Raw genomic sequence first — 26869 nt, 5'->3', positions numbered from 1 at the left:
ACGTTCATCCAAAAGGATGCCCGCGTTATATCTCCGTAAACTCTGTAACTTTGTCGCGCGTACAATTATAACGCGACAATTGTAACGTTGTTCGTTGGCGATGTTCGGCGCGTCCAGTATTCCGATACGATCACGTTTCGCTTTAACCAGCTGCAACCGGTAAAGAGGTCTCTTCCAGAAAGTGGGGGAAGGAGCGATTAGCGATACGTTGCCAATGGCGGAAAGAAGTGAGGTGAATTCTAGGAAACGGTAGGTAGAAATTAGGACGACCCTTCGTCTGCCATTCAATTCGATGCTTAACGATATTCGTAATACAATACGCGACGATTCTTTCGATGAGAAAGAAGGATCGTAGAGGGGGTAAGTAACGAGGTAGGGGGAATTGGTTCCTTCTCGTTCTTTAGCTCTTTCTTTCTTTCTTTCGCGCGTTCTTCTTTCGTTCTCTCGTTTAAAATTGTGATGAAATCCATACCGAATCTAGACTTCAATTTTCTACACCTATACGAATTATTATATGCATATATATATATATATATATATATATATATATATAAGTATATATAAATTGTAAATTCTACGTCGCGAATTTTTTTTCTTTCGTCTTCGAAACTAAGATCAACGTATCAAGCGATCCTTCGAAAAGGCGATAATTTTATTTCGTAAACGGGAGAATCACGTTGTTTCGCGTCGATCGGATTTGTCGGTTACAAAGATTAAATCTAAATGCGACGGCACATATCGTGTCACGCTGCGCGTACCACCTATGAAACGGAACAAAATTCCATTTCCATTTTGCGACAAAGATTCGTCCCGGAATATCGCGATCTCGTAAACCGACCACGCGCGCGTACCGCGACAACATTGCACCCATAATTCAAAGAGATGCCGAACGATAAACTCGCTTTTTCCAACTCAGAGTCCTTTCCTATATGCGCGTATACGTGTGACTTTTGCCCACCAATGCTCGCCATCGAATATAAATTGTCTCGTTTTTTTTTACTATTTGTTCCGTCTCCCCGGAATATATATATATATTATGAACGAGCTAAAAAAAAAAAAAAAAAAAAAAAATAAAAGGAAAAAAAAAACTAACCACGTTTAATTGGCATTTCTCATATTCATATATATATATAGTATATATATATATACTATTGGAACATAAGCTGGAAGATGTATAATGCAGAATGACGCGAATGCGACGCTGGTCGTCGCGACGCGTTGCGTCACGACCTTTGTAACAGGCGTACGCTATGCAAATGGAATCAATTTGCGAGTCAGTGGGCGTCACCGGTTCGTGAATAGGATATAACCGACCACACGACCACTATCCTTCGAATTTGGCCTCGTGCCCCATGATTCTCGTCCTATCTTGCGGCTTCGAGAAACCGAGGATGTTAACAGCGAGGATATTCTGACGATAATACTGTTTTACCGACGAAGCTTTTAAACTGACCGAACGGGGACTGATTCTCGCCGGTGACGTTCGGGTTTTTTCGGCAACGTTCGTCGAGACAATCGCCGTTAAAAATCGACGCTATTCATTACCCATTGTCGGTAATAATTCCAACTGCAATAAACAAGCGTAAATTAAAGATACAATCGGATACTCATTTTCATCCTGCGCTTTATTTCATCCTTATGACCTTTCATAAATTTACGATTATTTCTGTCTACTACGAAGGGAGAGGGAAGAGAGGGAAGGTTGAGAAATGTCGGAAAATAATAACGGCGGGTAGGGTGGCACGATTTAATATCGTAACACGAACTATAACACGTTGTTACTCCCCGCAGAATCTCGATTCGGCTTTCGTTCGCGAGCACGACGAGGGGGAGGAACCCCTGCTGTTTCCCGTGGGGTGTTCTCGCCATCAGTTCGTTCAAATACAAGCCAGTTCCACTCCAACAGCGGAGGAGATGCACGCGCAACCCTCTTCCCTTCGTGCCCTTCCCCCTCGATACATGCCACCGATAATCCCATCTGCTTTTCCTTCCACAGGATGCGTCCCGTCTCCCTCGATTGAGATCGAAAATTCGCGCATGGAGGAGACTATCTCCTCGCCAAACACCTCTACCCGCTCGCCCTAGTTGCGGAACCGACGAAAAACAATTTCAATCTGGCCAAGTAGAAAGTTTCACCGATGCGCGCTTTACCGCGACTCTACGAACTCGTTTCGTTTCGTTCCGTTTTCTTCCCTTTTCTTTCGTTATCTCCTTATACTTTATTGTTTCCCACCGACAACGAGAAATTGCCGCGAGTACTCGAACTTTCAAACTCGAGCAATCCGCTCCCTTTCCCACGGTTTGCATCTATTAACGCCTCGCGTCCCGATTTTTTCCTTTCCAAGTTGGCGGCCAGCGACGGAGGCGGAGGCGGTGGCCACTTTTCCTTAATCTTTGGTGCAAGAATTGGCAAGGAACCACTTTCGATTTGGGGCGGATACGGTATTTGCGTGGAGTGAAAGGAGAATCGCGGCAGAATCTTGGCCCGCGTAGGGAATACGTATCGGGAAATTGGTCGGAATTGCGATATTGTAGCGGAAATTGCGCGGTGCATTGGCGCGCGAGCCTCGATCCGTATACGCCACCCGTATAAAAGTCGGCCAATTCTAGGTTGTCACCGATCGATCGCGTGATTAGGATTTCGAAATTAAAGGCGTTCTCTGAAAAAAGGAAAACACAGGAGGCAGGCCGTCGCTACCTCTTCGTTGGTGAGCTATGTGGTTTTTTTTTTTTTTTTTTGCGAGACATCAATTCGAAAATGATGGAAAATCAATTGGAAAATTTCGAAAAGGCGATTATAATTTTGAGATTTTCGTTGTTAACAAGAATCGAAAATTGAGATTTCGAAAGGGTTGCCTGGTTTGCACCCATGCCATGCCAACCGCATGGCATATGGCCAGATACCTTTGTATCCGGGTTTTATACTTGCGAACGAGAGCCGTTGGAAAAGTAGAGAGGACCGTGTAACGCTGCTCTGTAATTATTCGCCAACTCTCGGTCGGACGCGTGACCGTCCTGTTATTCGGTGTCGCCTTTCGTCTACCGCACTAACACACCGTCACTACCGGCCACATCTATTTTCATCCTCGCCTTTCCTATCACCTTCGACTTCTGCGAATTCGAGAGAAAAAAGGAAGAAAAAAACTCTCGTCCAACCACGTCCACGGGCGAGTCATTATCCAGCCGATTACGATCGAAATTATCGTTTTATTACTAGCCATCGTTCGGACGCGAACGACGCATTTTTCTTTATGCCGCATCCACACTGCTCGCATGGTTCTAGCCGTGAGTAGATCCAATATTATTCTTACCATCGGTCGCTTCCTATTAACGGAGGGTAAGAAATTGTTGAACGGCCAAGAAAAGGTGGATGTAATCGTAAAAAAAAAAAAAAGAAAAGAAAAAAGAAAGGAAACAATTCCCGATAACTCGTCGTTTATAGTTTAATCTCGGTGGCTAAAAGTCACGTAGCATCTCGCCCAATGAGAGGAGCAACGTGTCCTCTTGGTTTTCAAACGGGAATGGGAAAAAGTAATACAATATGCAACGAGCGACGGTAAAAGCTTGATGAAAATGTTAGCTCGAACGTGGGTCGGCGATCTTGGATGGCCAGCAGCGAAAAATACAAAAGGAATGCACTATGTCGCGTTATTAAACCTTTGTTGCAAACCATTTACCTTTTCTTTTCTCCCTGTTGACAAGGATTAAACTGTCGTTTCGCTACGTGCCCATGTTTTTTTTCGATCTAACTCGTTCTCTCTCGTCCTTGCCCTGTCCGTTTCTCTCTCTCTCTGTTTTCGTGATCACATCCCACTCTGCCTGATACGTACAATGATCGAGTCGGTCGAGTGTTGGCGCGTACCTACGCGATATTCCTCGATTCGCCGGATTAACCGCAATTCCGTTGCGTCGCGGCTTTAACGAGTCGGGGAATTTCAACGAAGCTAGCGAAGATGTTACGCTCTATTAGTAAGACCGCGCCACGACCCTTTAATCTCCTCGCTCGCGTTTTTGCCCGCATTTCTCTTCGTCGCTGCGTAATAGTGTGTGCTCGAAAAGTTATTTATCCCTCGATGAAAGTCTTGGAAAAAATTTTAACCCAGTATCACCATTATTGATCGTATCATAATTATCGAATCAGATGGTAATCCTTTCGAACGGACCATCTTTTCTTTCATGATTATACGAAAAATCTTCATATATAAAATATATCTTGTCTCTCCCTTTTAAAATCGGTTACCATTATTTCCAATAAAATCTATCTAAGCAAAAGTTCAATGCTCGCGAGATACCGAATTTTTTTGTACCGCACCTTGCACTCACCCAATATTCATTACGATTATGCAAAATCGCAATGGGCGATTTCGGGATCATCCTGAAATACTCGAGCGGCGGCAAGAGAGCGGATTAAGCGTTGGCACCGTCGACGATTCAGCCTTCCTCCTCGAACGAAACGAAAAGGCCGATCTTTTTTTTTTTTTTTTTTTCGAGGAAAAAAAAACTACCGGATATTTATTTCGATAGGAACGATCGAACGATGTCACGTTCAGATCCAATATATATATACATATATATATCTCGGATACGTGTGTGTTCGGCCGCCACGATAGGAAAGGGCAACGGGATAAAGAATCTAAGCTACTTAACGCGAGTTAAATCCACATGGTAATCCCTCGGTCGGTGAATCCGAATGGAGAGGGTTCGTTGGCCGTAAACTGGGTGAAATCGGAGGAAAATCGGGGTGGTTCGGCGGCGGACGAGGACGTCGCGCCGTGGCTGTTCGAGTCAGCCGGAAGAAAAGGGTGTGTATCCTCCACTTCGTTCGAGGATTAGTGGATGGTAGGCGCGGTCCTTCTAACGACCGAACGGAACGCGATATATATATATAGGGACACGCGACGTTTGAATGAGAAAAAATTACCTTAGGATGAAGCGCTTTTAACTTCCAACCGGAAGTCGTAGACTCGAGGAAGCCAAGAAGATTCACTCGAATAGAGGTCTTAACGGGATCTATGCCCGTCTAAATAAAATAGATTGAATAGTTAGATTAAGATCTAAATATAGAGTTTCGATCTTTTTTTTTTTTTTTTTTTTTTTTTTAAATTCGTAATAAAGAAATGTGGGTATTTAAGGAATCAGAGGGAGAGAAATGCTTCGATAACGAAGTATTCATTTCGAACGAGGAAATTTAAGTTGATAATACACGGTGAGCGATATTCTATTTAATTCCTCGGAAGAGGTGAAGATATCTTCGATATCCGGATACTAAAAAAAAAGAGTTTAAGAAAGGGAGCTCGGTTTGGTCCGTTGAAACGTTTTATCGGTAACGATAAAAAAACGTGAAAAAGGTTCGTTGTCCGCTTTCGTTCTTATTTCGATTTCGCTCCAGGTGCCCCCACGGATTCGTGTTCCTCTTCTGGAAAAGGAAAATGGCAGATATTTCTTTGACGTAACGAGTAGTTTACGCGAACTGACGTTAGATCTCGTAGCGGAATCGCGGTGAAATATTGTTGTTGGCAAAGTTTCTCACCTCTACGTCTCATTTCCCGTAATATTTCTCCGACCGAAAGTTCACCGTTCATCGAGTTTCTGCAATTTCTAACCTGCCTCTGCTGGTAAATACCGCGTGAAACTGGTACGTATTGTTATTGCAGGGACAGTTTTCGAACAATTTTTCGATTCGAGATAAGACATCGAGCGAGAATATCGATCCTTCGAAAACCGTGGTCCGATTGGTTGGTTTCGTTCGATTGGTCGAAGCTATTTGCCTAACGAAGAATCGGAATATGGCGTCACGAGAGTATTATCGCGGCGATTGTGCGTGTACATATAGTAAATCAACGACAAAAGCTGACTAAGGCGTACGAGGAAAAGTCACGTTTCGATTTCGATAATGGAAATTGCTTTCGATCGATTCACCATGCCAGCCAACACCGTTGAGTCAATAGCGAAGATCCACGAAATTGGAAATATCGTCTAGAACGTTCCTTTTAAAATATTCTTTTCGCGAATTGTTGTCTGGTTTGAACGAATCCATTTTTCCGAGGGCAAGAACGTGATGAAATGTGAACCGTGACAGGACAGAATAAAGGACCGAGACGTCGGACTGTCTTATAAAAATACGAAAAACGATCGATATTATAAAAATCTCGCTTCTATTCGTCCAAGTTATTTGAATTTTTGAATAATCTTCTTTAATTTAATCAAACTATGTTATTTACATCCAATTCAATTAATGAATAATTGTAGAAACTCGATATTTCGGTATGTCAGATAAAACAATCGTTCGGAATAAATTGATTATATTTTTAAAGAAATTCATAATTTTAAAACGAAAAGCGTTCGAATAATTAGCCTTTTGTTTTTGAAATGATCTTTAATAATTTCGAATTGACGTCAAGTTTCTTAAATTGAAATAATCGACTAACCGAAACGAAGATTACGATTCAAGGGATGAATCGAAATGGGCGAACGATGCGACATTATTCTCTTCGATATCAAACGATATTATTCGGTTCCATTCGGATTGTTTCGGAATGACTCGGACTCGGTTGAATCGAATAACTACTCGGTCGATAAACGAATCGATCGTGCGTCGCACGAGCGATACGTCCGTGTTCGCAAAGTGATCCGCGATGGAACCGAATGAAACGGTTATCGACGTCGAGCTAAAATTGGCCGTCACGACAATGGAGGCTCTTTGATACATTTGTCCGTCTTTGAACGCGTTCGATATCGTTCAATAGGGTGCGTCTGCGCGCGCCTCACGCACGATAATCCACGATACGACCTCGCGAAACACCAGATAATTATAGCAACTTCGCGGTATGGAAATCACTCTGCGAGCGCGGTTGAATCGAACCGTTACGATCGATCGAATTGTTCTCGCGTATAGTTCGCTCGCGATTCTATCGAAAGTTCTATCGAAAGAATTAGTTTGGAAAGAAACGGACAGAAAGAAGGTGAAAACTTGCAAACGACGTCGTTGAATGGCCGTTTCTTTCGGCAACAGGTGTCCCGTTTTTCTCAATTCCCGATTGGGCTGCACATTTTTGGCCGCGAGTTCAATATCGCGATGTCGTTTTTTGTTATCATTGCGTCGTTCGTAAAGCTTTGTCTGGGAAATCTATCGTTTTTTTTTTTCTCTCTCTCTATCGTTTCATCTATCTATCCGTTTAACGATTGACAACCTGTCGAGAGAGCGTCATCCGATTTTACGAAATAATTTTGAAAATCGTGTAATTGATTTTTTCTTTTCTCTTTCGAATAATTGGAAAACAAAAGTAGCAACAAATATTTGTTTATTTATGAGCAAAACTCCATGACATCGAAAGCAAATATAAAAAAATGAAAAAAAGGACGGATCAAATTTACAAACAAGTTGCTAGGTAATCGAGTAATCAATCATTCGATTTAAAATTTTGAACAAACAGTTTCGAATTAATATCGTCGCCGAGTTGTTTCGACGTTATATCGAGCACGTTTCTTTTTCCTCCATCCCTGTCGATGCAAAAAAAAAAAAAAAAAAAAAAAAAACAGCACAGATACGCGCGTCGCATTTTTCCAAAAGCCTCGTCCTATGTATTTTACGTTTTCGTTTCCATTCGTGTTTCGCCTCGAAAACGAATAGGGTCGCGTCGAGACCGCGTTTGGTTAATGAAAATTTAATCGACAAGCACGATGATCGGTAGTACACTGCGTTAATCTAGAAAATGAAATCATCGACAGACTATAGCGTGTACCGCGCTTCGGTAATTATCCTAATAGAAAATGCATTCGCGGTAGAACCGGTTGTCGAACTTCGGGTCCATCCCGAATAACGACGATCTTTGCCGAACAATCGGTGGTATTTTTTACCGTGGATAAAACGGAAGAAAAGGTGGTCGGCGAGATAATCGTCGAAAGTCGTCGGATCGATTCGAAGCAATTAAACTTCCTTGCTTGATTTCGTTTCGATACGTTCCACCACCAGGAAAATCAGGGAACTGGAAAATTGAAAAATCTCGGTGATCGATGACAAACTCTGGTCATTCCTTCTCTCTCTCTCTCTCTCTCTCTCTAACTTCTCTAACTCTCTCGTTCTCTTTTCTTCGCAGTAAGCGTATAATGGTTCGTTTTTATTAACGATGTTAACTGGAGCCAACAGTTTTCTCAATTAGTTGGAGCGGGAAAACGGTTATACTATCCAAGATCGTAGATTGCATCGGGCATCGACGTCCTCGTTCCTCTCGGTTATCGCGACATTCGAAAGACGCGACCGATTACGTGCTTCGAGCGTACGATGGAAGCGGACTGGTAATTGAATCAAGTACTTACATTATAACGTGCAAAATCAGGAGGCGTTGAAACGATGCGATTTCGAGTCGACTCGAAAACGGTCTTGACGGATCCTCGTCCTCCTTAAACAACGCTCGCTTGATAATCGTTCGTTACGAAGGAAACGTTATGATTTTACAAACTGTGGTGCGTCATGGATCGATGATTAATCGAACCACGGAAAGTGCGGGCCGCGAACTCGATCGAAATCTAGGTTAGCGCGTAGAGGAAAAGGGTTATCGAGACAGGTTAGCACGATGCTTATAAAGTATCGCGACCCATTACATTATCCTCGTTAATTAAAATTTTTTATCTAGCGTTTCGAAAACGCTATATGAAAAGTTTCTTTTTTTTTTTTTTTTTTTTTTCCGGTGATATCCTTGAACGGTTTTAAATACTTGATTTTAATTCTTTTAAAAGCACGTAAAGAACGTGCTTTTAATTTTACTTGAAAATTGAATTAAAATTTTGAAACTTGAAACTTGGTTCAATATATAATGGTAAAAAATAAAAAAAAGTATAGAGCCACTTTAATCGAGGTCAAACTTCGATCTATGCTAAAGTTGTATGTAATATGTATGAAATTTTACTTCTCTTTCTATCTCTTTTTTTATTTTTCATTTTTTTATTTTTTCCTACTAACAGATTGAAAAATAAAACTTTATTTCATATCGTGGATCGTGCAATTTCGATAAATGATTTTCGATATCTCTTGGAATCTGTTTGCTCGGATTCGAAAATCTGTTGGGCCGTGAAATCAAAGGCTTGGAAACGAAAAATTGGGAGGAAAATGCTTTATCAGATTCTCGCAGAATCCATTATTTGCCTTCGTTCGGTTTTCGCTTTTATCAACGACAATTCGAAAAGGATTTTGATCGTAAATCCCTTTTCGATGGCTTTGACGCAAAGTATTTAACGTGATTTCACGAAAGTGGTAGCGATAAAGTCGTGTTCCTCGCGTTTGCGAAACTCTTGAGCACGCGAAAGGTGCGAGAAACAAAAGCGAAGAAAACAGAAAAAAAAAAAATAAAATAAAATATAAAAAAGAAAAAAAGGAGAGAATTGCAAGATAGATATGATAAAGGAACTGCAAGTTGAAATAATTATTAGACAATTTTTAGGCAAGGCACGATTCAGTTTTCATGCCCAGTTTTCCCTCCATTATTTATTTCTCTCCCTTTATACCTGATGGCCGAAGTGGCGCGTGTTATCGCGTTTAAAATCGAAAGCTTTTACGAGTGCCGTGTTTCCAGTCTTCTGCTGCAACGGGAGGGAGAGGGCGGGGGGAAGGGAAGAGCGCGCGCACACACACACATACATACATCAGCCTCGCAAACAGTCGAAATAACGCATTGTTCGCGATTCTCGCGAGAGAGGAATTCTTCTCCGCGCGTGTCTAATCCATGGTGAAGAGAGATTCGAACGAATTTTCTATTTACCCGTTTCCCTGTTGCATGTTTCAGCCGACGCGACCAGATTGAGGCATTCGAGACACCTGGATTTAAGATCGCAGTTCTCCAACGACGAGGAATTTGCGGTGAGTGCATTTCGATTACTCCGCTTCATTCGATTTATCATCTCTTGACTCTTCTTTTTTTTTCTCCCTTTTATCTCTCAATAAAAAAAGAGAGAAAGGAAAGAGAAGAAAATCACCGTATTCGTTCGTTGCTCTCCCACAGATGCAGCAAGATGAAAATCACAATCACAAGCCTGTGTTCTCGAATTGTTCGAATTACGCGCCGGTGGTGAAGGAGGAGGAACCGGTGGGCACAGTTGTGATTCAAGTACACGCCAAGGACAGGGACAATCCGGACAACGGAGGTTTTCAATCATTTATTATATATTTTATTTATTATAAATAGAAAGAAAAGGAAAAGGAAAAATCGAATAAAGTATAAAGAAGCGCGTGTTAACCTTTTGTCCTACAACAACGAGTGAGACTCGTGGTGTACTTCGCTCGAACCAAACGTAAACAACACAAGCCTGAGCTCGTGTACTTCATTAGAACCAAATGTAAACAATACGAGCCTAGCTCGACGCGTGACCGACCTTCTCTTCGTTTATTGTGGCCCGAGAAATCGGGAGTTAGCGTTAGGTTAAAAAGGACAAAGGATTAATATTATGCGCTCTTTTCTCGCAGGTACCATCACTTACAGTTTCGTGACGGCACCGGGTGAGAAGCTCAAGTTCGAGATCAACAATAGAACCGGATTGATCAGGACGACGCAGGTGTTAGACAGGGATGAACCAGCTCGTGAAAAAGAGGCCTACCTGACCGTTCTCGCGACCGACAATGGAAGACCGCAACTCGACGATGTGTGCACGTTCAAAGTCACCATCGAGGACGTAAACGACAATTCCCCTGTTTTTGACAAAGTGGTACGTGCCTACCCACGTACGCGTCTACCTCGTTTACAAGAGAACAAATGTAATTTAATTCGAGCCCTCTTATGGGTCACTCGATTCGTCCATATTCGTCATTGATATTATACATCTTTATCGTCACCATTTGTCGTGGCCATTTTTCACCCCTACATACGAAGATTATCGTGTCTTTTTTTCATACATATATATATATATACGTTTCAAGGACCAATCGAATCTCCCGTAACTTCATTGTATTTTTTTATTCCATCAATTAACGCAGCAGCGTATTTTCTCTCTTATGCTTTATACGATACGATTGTGCTACACTAACCACCTCTTGCTTCGATTTCTTTCTTTTTCTTTTTTTTTTTTCTCAAACCCAGGTCTTTCGTGGATACGTATGGAAGGTTGGTCTTGAATTTTCCCGGTGTATACATGTATACTTCGATGTTTTTCTTTTCTTTTCCATTTTATATTATCGTTATATTTCTTCTTCTTTCTTTCCTTTTTTTTTTTTTTTTCCTTTTTTTCTTGGGAATGCGAATGAGTACTATTTTTTTTGTTACGCAGTGGATTAACGCTTGAGCGTTCGAACGGTTAAGATCGATTCGAACAACTTGACATGATCTTAACCCGTCCGTATCGCGGCTTGTTTCATCGAGTTTAATTTTTTTCATCTCTGGACGCATGCACACGTATATTAGAGAGTTTGCTTAGAGAGAAAAGAGGATGATGGGAAGAGAGGTAGATAAATCGACGATCGAATTTTAAGGGGGCTCGAATTCGAAGTGCGATTATTTGTTTTCGGTGTTCGTCCTCGAACGTAGGCGTACACCGAATCAGTTCCGCAAGACTTGCCCCTTGGCCGGGAAGTTATGAGGGTATCCGCCACGGACATCGACGATGGCAACAACTCCGTCGTGTACTACAGCTTGTCGCCTAAGAGGCCCGAGGACGGTGTATACTTTCGAATAGATCGCAACACGGGTGTGATATTTCTCAACAAAACCATCGACGTGAGTGAAAAGGGTTTTGAACATTCGTTCAAAGCGAAGAATTATTCTCGATGCGACGAACGAAATTGGTTGATCGAGATTTTCTTTCAATCTTTACAGAAAGTTCCGGATTACAAGTTCAGCATGACAGCGACGGCCCAGGACCAGGGAGAGAATCCAAAGTCGAACGTGATCGATCTGGATATTCGAGTGGTCGAGTCCCACAAGAAAGCCCCGGTATTTTTGCCAAGGCCTGCCGAGCCGATTCGATTGCAGGAAAATTTCAGCGACTTCGACGCGAGTATCGTGCAATTAAAGGCTGTATTGAACAACGGAGATAAACTTTTGTTCGAGCTGGTTCCAGGTACAACGGAACAAACCAATAAAGGGAATACTTTCAGGTAAATCGAACTTTCCAACACCGAGTTTTCTCTCTCTCTCTCTCTCTCTCTCTCTCTCTCTCTCTCTCTTTAACAACGTCGAGATTATACGCCACGTTCGTTCATCCTCTTCCTTTCGTTTACAGATTGGAATCGAACAAGGACGTAGCCGATATAAAGCTCTCTCAACACCTCGACTACGAGAGCAACACGCAGTACACATTGATCGTGCGCGTGCAAAATAAATATCAGTTAGCAGCCGAGACAACGGTGGTTATAGAGGTGTTAGACGTCAACGACAATATACCGGTGTTTCGCGAGATGAAGAAGGGCAGCGTACTCGAGAACGAGCCGCCAGGAGTTCCTGTGATGCAAGTGCGCGCCATAGACGCCGATGGGACTTCAGCTCACAATCAGGTTCCACTCATTCATTCGTTTCCCCCCTCCCTCCCCCTTTTTTCTCTCCTTTCATTATTCTTCTTCTTCTGAACCGAGAATATTCTCTGACTTTTGTTTTTTATTTTTTTTTTTAGGTTACGTACGAGTTGGACAACTTTAGAGATCTTTTCGCAATCGACAAGTACACCGGGAACATCACCACGTTGACCACGTTTGACAGAGAGGACGAGGATACGTACAACGTGAAGGTTATCGCGGTAGACAATTCCCCTAGCGCCCTTTTCAAGACGGGAGAGCATAACAAGGGTCAGCAAGTGTTCAGGATCGAGATCGCGGATAAAAACGACAATGCTCCTCACTTTACGCAAGCTGTATACACCGCGAATTCGATCCTCGAGAATGCCAACATAAACGAGGCGGTCACAGAGGTGAAGGCCCTCGATTCCGACACTGCCAGTCCGGTAACATACAGTATTATATTCGGAAACACCGACGACAGCTTTTATATCGAAGACACGACTGGTAAGATTCGTGTGAAGAAACCTTTGGATTACGAGAAAATCACGGAATACAACTTAACCGTTAGAGCGTTCGACGGGTTGTACAATGACACCGCGCAAGTAAAGATTTTCATAGAGAACGTGAACGATAATCCGCCAGTTTTCGAAGACTTTAACAAGAATCCTACTATAGAGGAGGAAAAACTGGTAGAAGGTGGGTGAAACTTTCAAAGTCATCGGGTTATTTAATAATAAAGGACCACTCGTGATGATAAACAAATGACTTCACCTCGTTGTTGTAGGTTGTATCACCACCGTGGTCGCTTACGATCCTGATATCACGGACAGAAATGCTGATCAGCATATTGCTTACGCTATTGTGAAAGAGGACCAGCAACCGTTGATCGGCATTGATAAATCTGGTTGTATAACGTTGAAGAAACCTCTCGATCGGGATCCACCTTTAGGATATCCCATGTGGACGGTAAATTTTTTATTCCCCTCACCGCTTCACAGAATTATAACACGCGATTCGATGCTTTTAGGTGATTGTAATGGCTCGAGACGAGGATGGATCCCCGACTGCGTTACGAGAACTGGTAATGGTGAATATCACGCTGATCGATATAAATGACAACGCGCCGTTCCTCGATATGCCGTATCCGGTTGTTTGGGGCGAGAACAAGCCTCCCGGAAGGATAACGGAACTGAAAGCTCGGGATTGGGACTCGGAAGAGAACGGTCCACCTTTTCACTTCCAAATCGACAAGAATACAGCCGACGATGAGATTCAGGCGAAATTCGCAATTCGAGATGCCGAATTGTTCGCACGGGTCGAGTTTAATCGAGAGGAGCGAAAGAGTTACGATATCCCGATCGCTATCACGGATAGCGGTACACCACCGATGACGGGAACATCGACTTTGACCATGATAATCGGGGACGAGAACGATAATCCGATGTCGGAAGGCTCGAGCTCGATATTCGTTTATAATTACAAGGGCGAAGCGCCGAAAACGGAGATCGGCCGAGTGTACGTGAATGATCCGGATGACTGGGATTTGCCTGATAAACATTTTGCCTGGGCCTCGACCCATGAAGGATTTTTGTTAAATCAAGATACCGGCATGATCACGCTTCTGCCGGGTATCTCGAACGACACGTTTGTCCTCAAGTTTATAGTGACCGAACAGAGTTCGTATATTCCACGGCATCAAGTGAACGCGTACGTGAACGTCACTGTGAAAGAATTGCCCGAAGAAGCGGTGGAGAGATCGGGCTCCGTGCGTTTCTTTGGAATGACCGCGCATGATTTTGTCGCGCCCGATGATGAAAGCGGTATCAGCAAAAAGGAAATATTTCAAGAAAGAATCGCCGACATGCTTAACACCTCGGTGGAGAACGTGGATGTATTCACGGTGCTTCACTCGCCTCATCATAACAACGAGAGTTTGTTAGACGTGCGTTTCTCGGCGCATGGCAGTCCGTATTACGCTCCCGAGAAATTGAACACGATTTTGGCCCAGCATGCGAAAGAAATTGAGCGAGAGTTAAAGACCGATATTCTTCTTGTCAACATTGACGAGTGTCTGTTCGAGAAACAGTATTGCAACAATAGTTGCCGTAGCTATCTGAATGCAAGCACAGTTCCATATCCAGTTTATACGAATACGAGTACGTTCGTTGGCGTACGAGCGATCGTAGATCCACAGTGCACTTGTCACGTGTACGAACCAATAGTTTGTCTGAATGGAGGCACGCCGTTGGCTGACCGATGCGAGTGTCCACCTGGTCTCGAAGGACCAAGATGCGAGCTTCTCGGCATTGGATTTCACGGAGATGGCTGGGCCGTAATGCCACCGCCTGGTCAAGCTTGCGACGACTCTCACCTGGGTTTGTTTCCTCTTCGCTGTTTCTTATTTATTTCAACATCGAACTTATTCATCATGTGAATTCGTTTCTATTTCAGGTCTCGAGATAACGCCTCATATGGACAACGGTCTTGTGTTCTATTTTGGTCCAATGACATATAGCCCGAAGATGAAAATTCAAGATTTTATGGCTTTGGAGCTACAACAAGGATATGCTGTTCTTTACATGGATTATGGAACTGGCACTGTGCGACTCGATCAACGGCATATCAAACTCACTGATGGCAAAAGTCACAAGATAGATATTTATTTCACGAAGAATGTAAATTTCTTCCTACTTTTATCGCCATCGTGTTATTGTTTTGTATCAATCCTTTCTTTTTTTTTAAAATCTATTTTTTATTCTAGGCGATTGAGATGAAGGTAGACAATTGTGGAATTTCGGCTTGCATTAGTTTAACCCCACCGCAAGGACCAAACGAGCTCTTGAATGTCAATAGTCCGATGCAAATCGGTGGAACTTTAATTAATCTTGCACAACTAGGCTCGCAATTGGGATGGGATTTTAAACCTACTAATAAGGGATTCGTTGGATGTATACGCAACATGACTTTCAATGGAAATGTAATGTCTTGTAAAAAAGAATGATTAAAAAATGGCCAAATTTTAAGTTTAAAATATAAATATTAATATTTTGCATTAAAATAATGTTTGAATTTTTACATTTTATGCATTTATTTTAAAGTTTTATTTAATTTTTATTTAGAAAAATTAATATTTTAAGCTACTCTAAATTTGGAGATTTTTGATCATTCTCGTTTTTCTAAAATCTTCTTTGAATCCATTAAATTGTTCTCACTTATCGATTTTACATATTTCAGACGTATAACTTGGGAATGCCATCATTATCTAGAAATGCGGATCCCGGTTGCGATCATGGAATGGCAAAGGCCGTTTCCTTCGGAATTGACACCAATTTTCTTGTCGCAATTTTAGTTTGCATTGCAATTTTATTGATATTGTTGCTAGCAGTAGTAGTACACAGACGGAAAACTGATGATCTTTACAAGGATATGGACGACATAAGAGAGAACATAATCAATTATGAGGACGAAGGAGGCGGTGAGGTAGATACAGGTTACGATTTAAATGTTCTTCGAACGATTTATGATGCTCCACCTATCGATTCAAAAATACCACCGGTTGGCATGAAAACAAGAGGTAAGATATCAAGTGAATCCGATATCTAAATATGTATTCGTATAATATATATTTGATAAGAATGAAAAGAATAAGTGATTGTTTAAAAAATATATATATAAGAATAAAAAATAAAATACGTTCACGTTCGTATTTTGTTCTTCAAGGGTCTGACGAAGTACCAGACATTTGCGGTTTCCTAGATGGCAAGAAAGAAAGCTGTGACAAGGATCCCGATACAAATCCATTTGACGATGTTAGGCATTATGCTTATGAAGGGGAAGGCAATTCAGAGGGTTCTTTGTCGTCTTTGGCTTCTTGTATGTATATAAATAATACATCATATTATGATCATCGATAATCATTCTTTTACGATGTTTTTTCTTGCCAGGCACTGACGACGGAGATCTCAAGTTCAATTATTTATCGAATTTTGGACCGAGATTCCGAAAATTAGCCGACATGTACGGAGAAGAACCTAGCGATGAGGAGAGTGACGGTGTCGGAGAACGAGAAAGCGAGAGCTGGTGTTGAGGCTTATATCGAACTCGAACCGTTCATATCAATTGATTCAACTAGTTTCAACTCTCTGACGAAGCTATATTACTTCGTCATTTCGTGTACTTAATTCGGATTCGAGAATATCTAATGTTCTCTGCTCCCGATACAAGGACACAGCTGATTCGTGACAACGATGGTCACATATTATTTAGATATAATCGAACCATCTTCTTTTGTTTTGTTTTTTTTTTATTTGTTAAATTTTTTTTCCTATTTTTCTCTTTTATTGGAGCAAATCGCTCTCGACTTACAACATGTAGAAAACAAAATTTGCTGGATGTTTTTGAAGATTTATTGTACGATAACTTGCAACACTGTGAAAGATAATGAACATGATTTTAAACACACACCAAGTTGCAACGAGAGCTTAAGAAAATAGGAAACAAAGATGATAAGATATTCTTTCTTGTTGACACGAAAATAAAAGAAAGAAAACATAATGGCAATGAAAATCAACGCATCAGCGAGGACGACTATCGCGAATATTTATTCGCGTTGCATCACGACGATGGACACGCGCAATTTGTTCATTGCAACTGTTATTCCGTGCGTGCATTCCACTAGTAACGAATGAAACAATTTTCAGTGTAAAACAATCGCGAAGATCTCTTTTTCAGAGAACGAAAATGCATAAGAGCTCGTAATTTCTTTAAGCAATCATTCAAGTTACGAGGTCTGGACTTATTTTTTTATACATATGTAATAGGAACGAATAAATATATATATATATATATTGTGTATGTATGTATGTGCGCGCGTATGTGTGTGTGTAATGTATGAATGCATATCTGCCTATGTTCATGAGAATATTGTGAACAGAAGTATGTAAAGTATCGACGAAAAATAAAACGAATGAAATGTAACGATACTTGGAAGAAAAAAGGACGAGAAAAAGACGAAACAAAGATAGCGAGAGCGATGTCGCTCTGCTATATGTATATTTAACTTATAGACTATTTTATTAACCGGTTAATTAACGTGCGCGCGAATGTGATGAGAAATCGTGTATGCGAAACTTTATATGCGAATACACATATAAATAAATATCGAATATATACTGTGCGCGTGTACGTAAGCCAACATGATTGATGTAGAATGACGTGTGCGTGCGATATATATTCTAAAACATGAATGTTCGAGACATAAAATCGAAAAAAATCGGCGAGAAGAGAGCCGAGTGCCATATCGTGCGTCCAACGACTAAGATCTATCCACCGAATTAATCGTACTCGAATACATGGTCGCAACGTTACCGGCGGCAAACGGTTCACAGGCAATTGTTTGTCATTCTCTTCTTTTCGATTGCTGACAAACGCGTATTTGATTGTCACATCTCTCGTCATTTATTTCGTTTCATTCGCGAACGTAAATTTTTCATGCGTGCGCGCGCTTACGAATATTTCTATGTATATATATATATATATAAAAGAAAATATATATATATGTATGTGTATATATATATATATATCCGTGTACCTATGTAGGCGTTCGCGCACGTACGTACACGTATATATGTGATAATAATTTGTAAGCTTTTTTTACGATAAATCAACCGCGATATGTATAATAATAATGATAATAGTAACAACAACAATAATTAAAAAGATACACAAATCGTATCGATAGATAGAACTGGAATGGGTGTGCATGTGTCTTGGATTTGCGCTTCCCGAGTCGGTCTCAGTGCAACCTTGAAAAATTTTACGTGTAATTTATACGATAAGATAGAATGCAGCTTATATGAAAGCGTGTGATCTCAAGGATTCGTAAGGATAAGTTCTTACGTATCATATCATGAATGGATGCTACTTAGAGGATTTTTTTGCCATCGAACAATTATAATTATAATTCGGAAAGAAACATTTTATCGGAATATTAAAATATGCATCAATGAATATGGACTGTGTTAAACAGGAAGGACGGGCGCGGTTTTTTTTTAACGATACACTCCATCTCAGTACAAAGAACGCCTCCGTCGACGAGCGGTAAATAAGAAATGCGATGTTATCGACTCAATGTTATCGAATTAAACGGCGAAATTTAGTTCGATTTCATATGAAACTTATTTATCGACGATAATAAGAGCGGACTTATTCGCGATATATTAATATTACGTTATTATACTCAAACACTGCCCTTATGTACAACTAAAGAAAAAACAAAGAAGGAAAAGAAAAGTAAAAATATTGTTCCGCAACCGACACGAGGATTATGAATAGATGTTTTAGCCAGAGGTATAAACGCATATACAAGCTTATAAATTATAAGTAAGATTCGCGAAACGGTTATTCGCCCGACCTATTTGACATGTGATAGTTGATCGCAAGATATACACACAGCACATCTTCTTTACTCGCGAAATCCATCTATCGTCGTCGGAGATACATGTAATTTCGTGTTCTTCTTTCTTTTGTAGCAATAATAAAAGACGATGACATTGAAAGAAATTTATAAATCGGAAATTTCCCAAATCATTGAACACCAGTTAATTAATGAAATTCGCAGCAGGCTTCATAGTGACGTTTACTGAACGAGAAAGAAACCTTTGGATCGTTTGATTGCGACATGCTGCCTTTGAAAATCTATCCTTCGACATCGAACGAAGAGAACTTCTTGAGAAGGGGATGCCGATAACCTATAAAATGAGCTTCGGTCTCGTTATCCTGTCATATGTGTTCACATTGCACGGACATCGAGTATCAAATACGAGGACAACTTTTTACGAATCGCGTTGCTTGTTCTATTCGCGATTCTAATCGACGATATGTAAGTGATTATTATATATGCACGTGATCGATCGTGTTTTATCGATTTTTATCATATCTCGATCTCTAATTTATCTATACTATATGTTTTTTGGTTAATTACATAGGCATCGCAAGCTTCAACTGAGTTTTTTCGCTTTCTCGATTATATTGCTACTATGCTTGATTTTGAATACCGGAGTTGAAGCTCAATTGAATTTTTCGACTGGTTGGGGAAAAAGAAGTCAAAGGATCGGAGTTGTCGAGTGGGGTGTTAGAACCGAGTGTGCTACGCAAGCTAAACCTTCGGTGGAACAATTGCTAAGTGTTTACCATTTGATACAGGTATGCGTCTCTCAACTTGTTTCTTACATTCTCAATAGATTGAATGAGAAAAAAGAACAATTACTGACCGAAAGGTTTGTATTTGATTTACAGATAGAAGCGCGAAAAATGTTGGATTGTCGGAAATTGAACGAGTGAATTTGAGAGTGATTCGATTGATATTAGAGGAAACATCGTAGATTAAACATTGGATTGTTCGAGAAAATCGTTCGAATTGTACGATTTTAACAATTATTGGCTGACTTGTTTGAAAGCATCGGATAACTTATATTAGCTTCACTTCCGGTTCTAGCAAACGAAGAATTGCTTGAAATGTTTTCAATCGCACGAATGTGCCTTATAAAATTATCGATACGAATGATAATATAATAATAATAATAAAGAAGAAATATAATTTCCTTTTATGTCTTCTATATTGTTTTCCTTTAATCATTTATTTATTAATTTATCATTATTTGATGGATTTGCACAAATTTTGCACCATAAACAATTTATTTTTTTTATATTAGAATCGATAGTTATCAAACTATCGAGAATATGAACTACTATTTTTTTAATAGGTATATTCTAATTGCATTTAATTGAAAGTTGATGACAGTTACAAAATGATATACGTAAGTAAAAATCAATTTATTCAAAGAAATTTATTATTATTAAACAATGAATATTTTTAAGATTTTATAGTTTATTTTTTTACCTTAAATTCAAAAAATTATTTATAAAATTTAAATTTTATCTGTAATTTATTAATTTATCTATAATTTTTTATTTGTTATAATGATATTTAAAAATGTATATTTTAATCCAATATAATTTTCACAATTTTTATTTATTGCAAAAGTTTTTAAAATTAATTATATATGAATTACAATAATGCGATAATATGATGAAATGAGATTTAATATATCGGATTTTTAAATCGATTAATTGTAATCGACTTTTTATATATTCGATATATTTAGTGTTAAATATCGATATATTCATGAATCTAAATACATCAGTATTATATGATTCTGAGTAGCAATACATAATATTATCATGTTTTACAAGTTTCACAAATAATTTCTAGTTCTTTTTTTAAATAAAAATGCGATGAATACGTTATCGTAACATTTATCGAAATCAATATAAAGAGTAATGTCTCTTGATTATATCTTTTTGTAACAATTATAACTTTAAGCAGCTCGAAATAACCTATAAAACATTTCCCCGAGATAATTCAAGTTTACAGAAAAAAAGAAACAATAGCCGGCATCTTTGTATTTCACTCGAAAAAACTTCTTCGAGGATTATCAAATAAAAGCAAAACTAATGATGTACGTGATGCAATATTCCGGTTTATTATCAAAGCAGTTAAGCACGAGTTACATTCGAAACGGAACCAGGTTAGCTTCTTTCGGACAATACAAAAATTATGGAAGATTTCTTCAATACCGCGATAGAGTAGCATTTTGGTTGAAAGAACAACGTGTTCAAGTAACCAGAGCTTGTGCAAGACAATTTGAATTTATCGCTGCACAACGTATTAGGAGAAGCTTGCAAATATTTCATTTATATACACGAATATGGGATGAAGTAGCGCTTAAAGAATTTATAAAAACTTGGAAGCGTCGTACATTAAAAAATGCTAAACATTTTCTAACGAGTAGTATTGGTGTAACAATATATAATTGGGATCGTGAAAGAATAACTGAAGAAGAATTAAATAGGTAAAGTCATTTTTATATTTCTTTTTAAAGATTAAAATTTGCCATAATATTTTTATTATTTGTTGATTATTATTATTATTTTGTTCATTCATATTTTATCCCTCCTTCTTATTAGTTGTACACAGGAAATTGAAGGAATTTATAAATTAAAAGATACTACGGTTATTTGTCAAAAATGTAACCAAAGAATTCTCATAGATAATCCACAACCAGGAATAAACTATTGTACATGTTATGGTGAAAAATTTAGCGCCACTTCTAATGTAGATCGTACGTAACTATTTTCTTCTTTGATTCTTATTTTGTTTTTATAATGAATATATTTATATTTATAACATATAACTAACATATTGTTTCGATTTTAGAGGAAGGTTGGAGACCATATATAGAACGACAAGATATGCTTATTTGGAGAAGAGAAGAACCAAATTTTGGAGGATTGTTTTCATATAAAGTTTATGGTACATTTTCGGATGTTACGGCTGAAGATTTTTTGCAAACTCAAATAGATCTTGAGTACCGAAAAAAGTGGGATGCAACTGCTCGAGAATTACAAGTCGTAGATACTGATCCATCATTACAAAAATCTGATGACAGTGGTATTGATATTATATATTGGGAAACAATATGGCCGGTATGTTATAATCCATGTAACATAATTATTTATACCAATTATTTAATTTTATTATTTATTATATATATTGTATATTTTTTGTAATTTTAGAGATTATTTATGAACAGAGACTATGTATATCAACGAAGATGGGTTATTGATAAAGAAAAGCAGTTAATCATAATTATAAGTAAAGTAACAGAACATCCCAATGTGCCTAATAAACCTGGAATATACAGGTATCCTAAGTCCTTTTGAGAATTTTGTCTCATTCTCATTGTAAAACGCGAAACTTATTTATTATATATATAATAAATAAATAAATATATATATATATTTATTATATATATATATATATATATATATATATATATATATATATGTGTGTGTGTAAATACATGCATGTTTGCATTGTATATATTAAATTAGTTAATTAGCAATTTTTTAGTTTTATATTCTATTATGTAAAAATATTTGAATTAAACTAAATGTAAAAGAAGAAAGAAAACTTTAAAAGATTTTCTATTAACATTAAATAGAGTCACAACATATTGGTCATATATGGTGATAAGACCTTATACAGAACTTCATCAGCCAGGCATTGAATTTGGCTTAACTTATTTTGATGATCCTGGTGTAAATATTCCATCTACGATTACCTCATGGGTCACAATGACAGGTATATCTTATATATGTTTTAAAAAATTATATAAAAAAGATTTTTTTTAATATATATATAACTTCATTATTTTAGGATTGCCAGATTTTCTACTTCGTATGAGGCATGCATCGAAAAATTATCAAAATTATAAGCTTACAAAAGAGAATGCAAATATTTCTACTGCTAATCGCATTCTTGCAAATGATGATATTGTTTCTGAGCATAGTGTGAATGATGAACAAAGTGATAAAGAGAGTGAAGTACTGGATGCTAGAGATACGCAGGAAACTGATCTTATTGAGGAAATCGAAACTTTAACGCTTACAGAAATGGAACAAAGTGATACGAGTGACGTGAGTGACATGAGTGATGAAGATATAGATATAGAAGACTCAACCGACGAAGGCAGGGGTTTATTACGTTATTTTTTTCTTACAAAACTATTTGTTTGACCAATAATTGCAATATATTTGAAATAATGAAATTGGTTTTGGCCAATAGAAAGTCTTTAACATGATGTTGTACGAGCAGAGTGGTAATGTAATCCGTGATCACGATACAAAGATACAGGTAGAAAAGGATACATTGGATCACCGGCGTTACATCAACGATGATATCATACATGAAATATAGAATTTTGATGAAATCAGCATGAAGAATTTTTAAAAATATTTTATTTTTATGATATTATCTGTAGGATAACAAATGAGACTGATTATATTTGTAATTAGTTTCTTTTACACTATTCATTGTATCATAAAAAAGGGAAACATGTGAAAAAATGTTCAATTATAAAAAATTGTCAGGTAAACAGATGAAATTTATACAAACTCTTTTTGCTACATGTCTATATAACACAACCAAAATGCCATGTTGTATCTATGTACATTCAGGGTAGTGCAAATATAAATAATTGCATAGAATATGAAAAATTAATTTTCTACACGCACATATTCAAATTTCTTATATACAGTTACATATATGTGTCTGTGTACATGGAATTGATCTATTTTGACTATTTATAAAAATTGTAAATAATCTGTGTAATGTAATATATATCTTAATATAATACACATAATAATCTACATTATGATTATAAAATGTTTGCAATATTAGACATGATATTGCATAATTATTTTGCATTTATACTATACAAATATATATATATATTTATATGCATTTGCAAATAGTTTGAAAGCATGTAAATGTTTTATATTCTAACATTACAACATTTGTATCAATTTCAAAAGAAAAACCATAGAAAAAAAGATGTATATTATGTACCTGATTGTACAATAACTTTGTTCCCATTTATGTATTGTTTTCATTTAATGATATTGTCTTTCAGATGTCTCTACCTCAATAAAAACTTTTGATATCAAAAAGACTATGCTATGCTATATTCTCTATAGCAGAAGTCAAAAATGTATCACCTTCTTCATCAATTTGAAAACAAATTTCCTCTGGTAATTGTTTTGGCTTAGATTTAAAACCAAAACAATCTTGATCATGACATTTTTGATAAATTGTTTTATTTTTTAAGTTTACAACCCAAAATATATTATTACTTTTATGCCATCTGTCAATATTTTCACAATACCTATTAACAAAAAAATAATGTTAATTCTATTACTAGTTTTATAATTTTATTATTATATATAAAAAAATTATATATACCTATATCCCAAAATTTCATATACCAATATTTTTACATCTTCAAAATATTTACATAGACGTATTTTTCCAGGATATATCATACTGTGAATATATTTATCCAACATTGGATATTTTGAGCAGACATTATTTTTTTCTTCATAATTATATTGAAGTATTTCTTCTTTGAAACATTTTGTATTTACAGCACCACTTTGTAAACATTCTAATAATATTAAATCTTTCTTCGTAACAAAATAGGATATTAAAGAATCTAAAAATATGTTTAATTCTTTATCATTAGTTGTATTGAATGGAATATATTGACAATTATTGGCGATTGTTAGATTTGATTGTTTTCCCCATTTGGTAGATTTATATATTCTAAAATGCCTATTTTTAGTGTAAACCGAAGTATCAACAAATAATTTTCTGTCTTTTTTCGTTTTAACAATCAATTGTTCAACTAGCGATCTATCGAAACAACTTAAAATATTATGTTCTTTTTCCTTAAACGTAATATAATGCAATATATCATTACATACAGATTTTACTAATTTACCGACATGGTAATTATCTTTAAAAGCTATATTTTTAATATTAAATATAACGTGTCTGCTGAATTTTTCGTTAGTACTTGAATCTAAATTAATTACATTATATCTATTGCAAGGTACACGCCATTGTTCAAGTAGATACGCACAGAAAATATCGATTAACATATTTGTCATAAAAGGACCATTTTTTTCCGAGTTTATTTCGATCGAATATTCTAAGTCCAGATACAATCGGCAAGGATGATTTTCAGGAATTACCTGGATGAAATTTATTGCGTTATTTTTACGTATATTTTCTTTAAATACACAAATGAAATATACCTCATAAGAGCATCGTCTTTCTTCTGATCGATGCTTGTAATACCACCAATATATTTCAGGATGAGCTACTACAAATTTACGACAACCATTGTCTTTCTGATAAACAAAGGTACAAAGCATATCATAATCATTACTCTCTTTCGAAGCCATATTAAGTGCATCCATTTGTTTTTTAAATTCCATCCAGAACATAGGTGGTTTTAAAATACTCAATGGCATTTTTGGAGATTTTTTCAGTAATTCATTATTGGATTTTCGTTTTTCAATATCCTGTAATTTAGTAATTGTTTCGACATTATAAAATTTATTCGTATTGATAACGCTCATATTTAATTTCTTCTTGAAAACTTGAATAAACAAAATTTAGCCTAAGTATCGAATAATATTGTTTTGCATCAAAATATATTCACGAACTAGGCAGTTTAAATGAGATGAAACCACATATAATTTTTCGGAACGTATCTATTTGTCCGTTACTAACAAAGACAAATAAATTATTATATATTTTTAAGAAAGATTTTAAAACTTTTTAAAGATTATTAAATTATGAATATCAGATATTAATAAAATTAATAAAAAATTAATTTCATACAAATTTATATTTTTTTTTTATATCCTTTTTAGAAACTATTACAATTCATGACTTAAATTCATGAAAATTGTACTTAAAGTATTTGAAATACATATTGATTTAGTTATTGTTTTAACTGTAGAATAACAATATGAGTATTAATTAGAATTTAAATCCATACCATTCAAAATATCGAGAAATAAATATTTTCTTAGCAATTCCTACAACAATTCATCGATCAGAATCGAATTGGTTGGAATCGAAGTTTTCTCTTTTTAATAGATACATCGTTTGTATGAATTCATTATTATTTATAATAATAAGTTTATAAAATTTATAAAAAAAGATATAAAATAACTTTTTTGTTAAAGATTCTTTTAAATGGAAATTTATTTTTATTTTTATCTTTTTATTTGCAGCATCAAAGATTAATTAAATATTTAAAAATTAAGAGGTTTGGATTAGTTTTCGATATATATTGTATATATGTCATGCAATGTGGAGTTAACATATTATCAGAATTGTGAATTACTGTAAGATTCGACGATATTATATAAAATAAAACAACTAATTAATAAATAAAAAAAATGTGATATGTAAGTATGAAAAATGCAGATTTTTCAATATGATGTCTAAATCCATGATTCTTTTTCAAGATAAAAGTGATGAAAGAATGAATATTTAACGGAGTTGTATTCGCCTAAAATGAATGGCATTAAGTAATTAATCAAAGTTGTCGAAGAAAATGTGAGAGGAGGTGAGTGAATAGCTTTCGATAGCTATTATCAATCGACGCGATAGAAAATCAGCGATAACACGACACGAGCGAGAACGAGAAGTGGGTGTTTGCGACTGGCTAATGCGATTTAAGATCATCGAACGGAATTGTCAGTACTTTTTAGAAACTTGTTTCGAATTCTCGGGTCAATCTCGCGCCACTTCACCGACAAAGTGAAACAGAAGGGTGTAATAGTAACGCGAGCCGCCAAATTCACTTTCGCTGCTACTTCGATCGATGAAACTGGAAATTTGGATCGGACCGTATCATTTCTGATGATCTTATACTAAGTGCCATTTATTCAAAATATTTAAATATTATTAAACAA

At 37.0% G+C, this 26869-nt stretch overlaps 4 protein-coding genes and 1 long non-coding RNA gene across 8 annotated transcripts in view; 3 read left to right on the top strand and 2 right to left on the bottom strand.

Annotated features, from left to right (window-relative positions):
• shg (DE-cadherin) overlaps positions 1-19036 on the top strand; it is a 36693-nt gene extending 17657 nt beyond the window's left edge. Inside the window, exons 2-15 of the mRNA XM_086902586.1 lie at positions 9780-9853; positions 9996-10137; positions 10457-10695; positions 11511-11699; positions 11799-12079; positions 12205-12475; positions 12592-13171; positions 13260-13441; positions 13503-14850; positions 14927-15150; positions 15237-15452; positions 15710-16049; positions 16196-16348; positions 16420-19036. Of these exons, the coding sequence (XP_086758712.1) occupies positions 9780-9853; positions 9996-10137; positions 10457-10695; positions 11511-11699; positions 11799-12079; positions 12205-12475; positions 12592-13171; positions 13260-13441; positions 13503-14850; positions 14927-15150; positions 15237-15452; positions 15710-16049; positions 16196-16348; positions 16420-16562 (4382 nt within the window). The 3' untranslated portion in view covers positions 16563-19036. The remainder of the gene's footprint in view (positions 1-9779; positions 9854-9995; positions 10138-10456; positions 10696-11510; positions 11700-11798; positions 12080-12204; positions 12476-12591; positions 13172-13259; positions 13442-13502; positions 14851-14926; positions 15151-15236; positions 15453-15709; positions 16050-16195; positions 16349-16419) is intronic.
• On the bottom strand, positions 5062-5834 carry LOC147658384 (uncharacterized). Its single transcript, XR_015290582.1, has 2 exons — positions 5531-5834; positions 5062-5416 (listed from the first exon to the last, which is right to left on the bottom strand). It is a non-coding gene; the product is annotated as an uncharacterized LOC147658384 (long non-coding RNA).
• Positions 18834-20076, top strand: LOC100868489 (adipokinetic prohormone type 2). 2 transcript variants are annotated; one of them, XM_086902587.1, is made up of 4 exons: positions 18834-18976; positions 19095-19355; positions 19462-19678; positions 19772-20076. In XM_086902587.1, coding segments are annotated over exons 2-4 (264 nt in total). In that variant the 5' UTR covers positions 18834-18976; positions 19095-19353; the 3' UTR covers positions 19817-20076. The 2 variants fall into 2 exon arrangements, with proteins under 2 accessions (XP_086758713.1, XP_086758714.1); XM_086902588.1 differs by having other exon boundaries at positions 18890-18976; positions 19098-19355.
• Positions 20077-20651: 575 nt separating this feature from the next.
• Positions 20652-23584, top strand: LOC100868078 (stAR-related lipid transfer protein 7, mitochondrial). 2 transcript variants are annotated; one of them, XM_086902584.1, is made up of 7 exons: positions 20652-21387; positions 21503-21657; positions 21753-22021; positions 22112-22239; positions 22540-22679; positions 22755-23066; positions 23163-23584. In XM_086902584.1, exons 1-7 carry the CDS (start codon positions 20990-20992, stop codon positions 23171-23173), a joined length of 1413 nt encoding a protein of 470 aa, XP_086758710.1. In that variant the 5' UTR covers positions 20652-20989; the 3' UTR covers positions 23174-23584. The 2 variants fall into 2 exon arrangements, with proteins under 2 accessions (XP_086758710.1, XP_003692055.1); XM_003692007.3 differs by having other exon boundaries at positions 20655-21387; positions 22755-23258.
• Positions 23319-25611, bottom strand: LOC100868199 (DNA-directed primase/polymerase protein). 2 transcript variants are annotated; one of them, XM_003692008.4, is made up of 3 exons: positions 25193-25611; positions 24339-25129; positions 23319-24261 (listed from the first exon to the last, which is right to left on the bottom strand). In XM_003692008.4, the coding sequence occupies exons 1-3, from the start codon at positions 25517-25519 to the stop codon at positions 24054-24056; spliced, it is 1326 nt and encodes a 441-aa protein (XP_003692056.2). In that variant the 5' UTR covers positions 25520-25611; the 3' UTR covers positions 23319-24053. The 2 variants fall into 2 exon arrangements, with proteins under 2 accessions (XP_003692056.2, XP_086758711.1); XM_086902585.1 differs by having other exon boundaries at positions 24339-25592.
• Between the last annotated feature and the right edge of the window lie 1258 nt (positions 25612-26869).

This window comes from Apis florea, unplaced genomic scaffold (genome assembly GCF_048593485.1).
Source record: "Apis florea isolate Af1SG1 unplaced genomic scaffold, ASM4859348v1 contig_2272_pilon, whole genome shotgun sequence".
NCBI lineage: Eukaryota > Metazoa > Arthropoda > Insecta > Hymenoptera > Apidae > Apis > Apis florea.
Note: the sequence above shows the minus strand (reverse complement) of the source record. Positions and strands in the feature narration are given on the sequence as shown.

Bases quoted from the DNA above. Each gene is read 5' to 3' on its own strand.
- LOC100868489 (XM_086902587.1), top strand. The intron at 19,679-19,771 runs GTATGCGTCTCT...TTTGATTTACAG, and splicing joins GTGTTTACCATTTGATACAG to ATAGAAGCGCGAAAAATGTT.
- LOC100868078 (XM_003692007.3), top strand. From the start codon at position 20,990: ATGATGTACGTGATGCAATATTCCGGTTTATTATCAAAGCAGTTAAGC. The intron at 22,022-22,111 runs GTATGTTATAAT...TTGTAATTTTAG, and splicing joins ATTGGGAAACAATATGGCCG to AGATTATTTATGAACAGAGA. The intron at 22,680-22,754 runs GTATATCTTATA...TCATTATTTTAG, and splicing joins CTCATGGGTCACAATGACAG to GATTGCCAGATTTTCTACTT.
- LOC100868199 (XM_086902585.1), bottom strand. From the start codon at position 25,519: ATGAGCGTTATCAATACGAATAAATTTTATAATGTCGAAACAATTACT. The intron at 24,262-24,338 runs GTATATATAATT...TTTTGTTAATAG, and splicing joins TATGAAATTTTGGGATATAG to GTATTGTGAAAATATTGACA.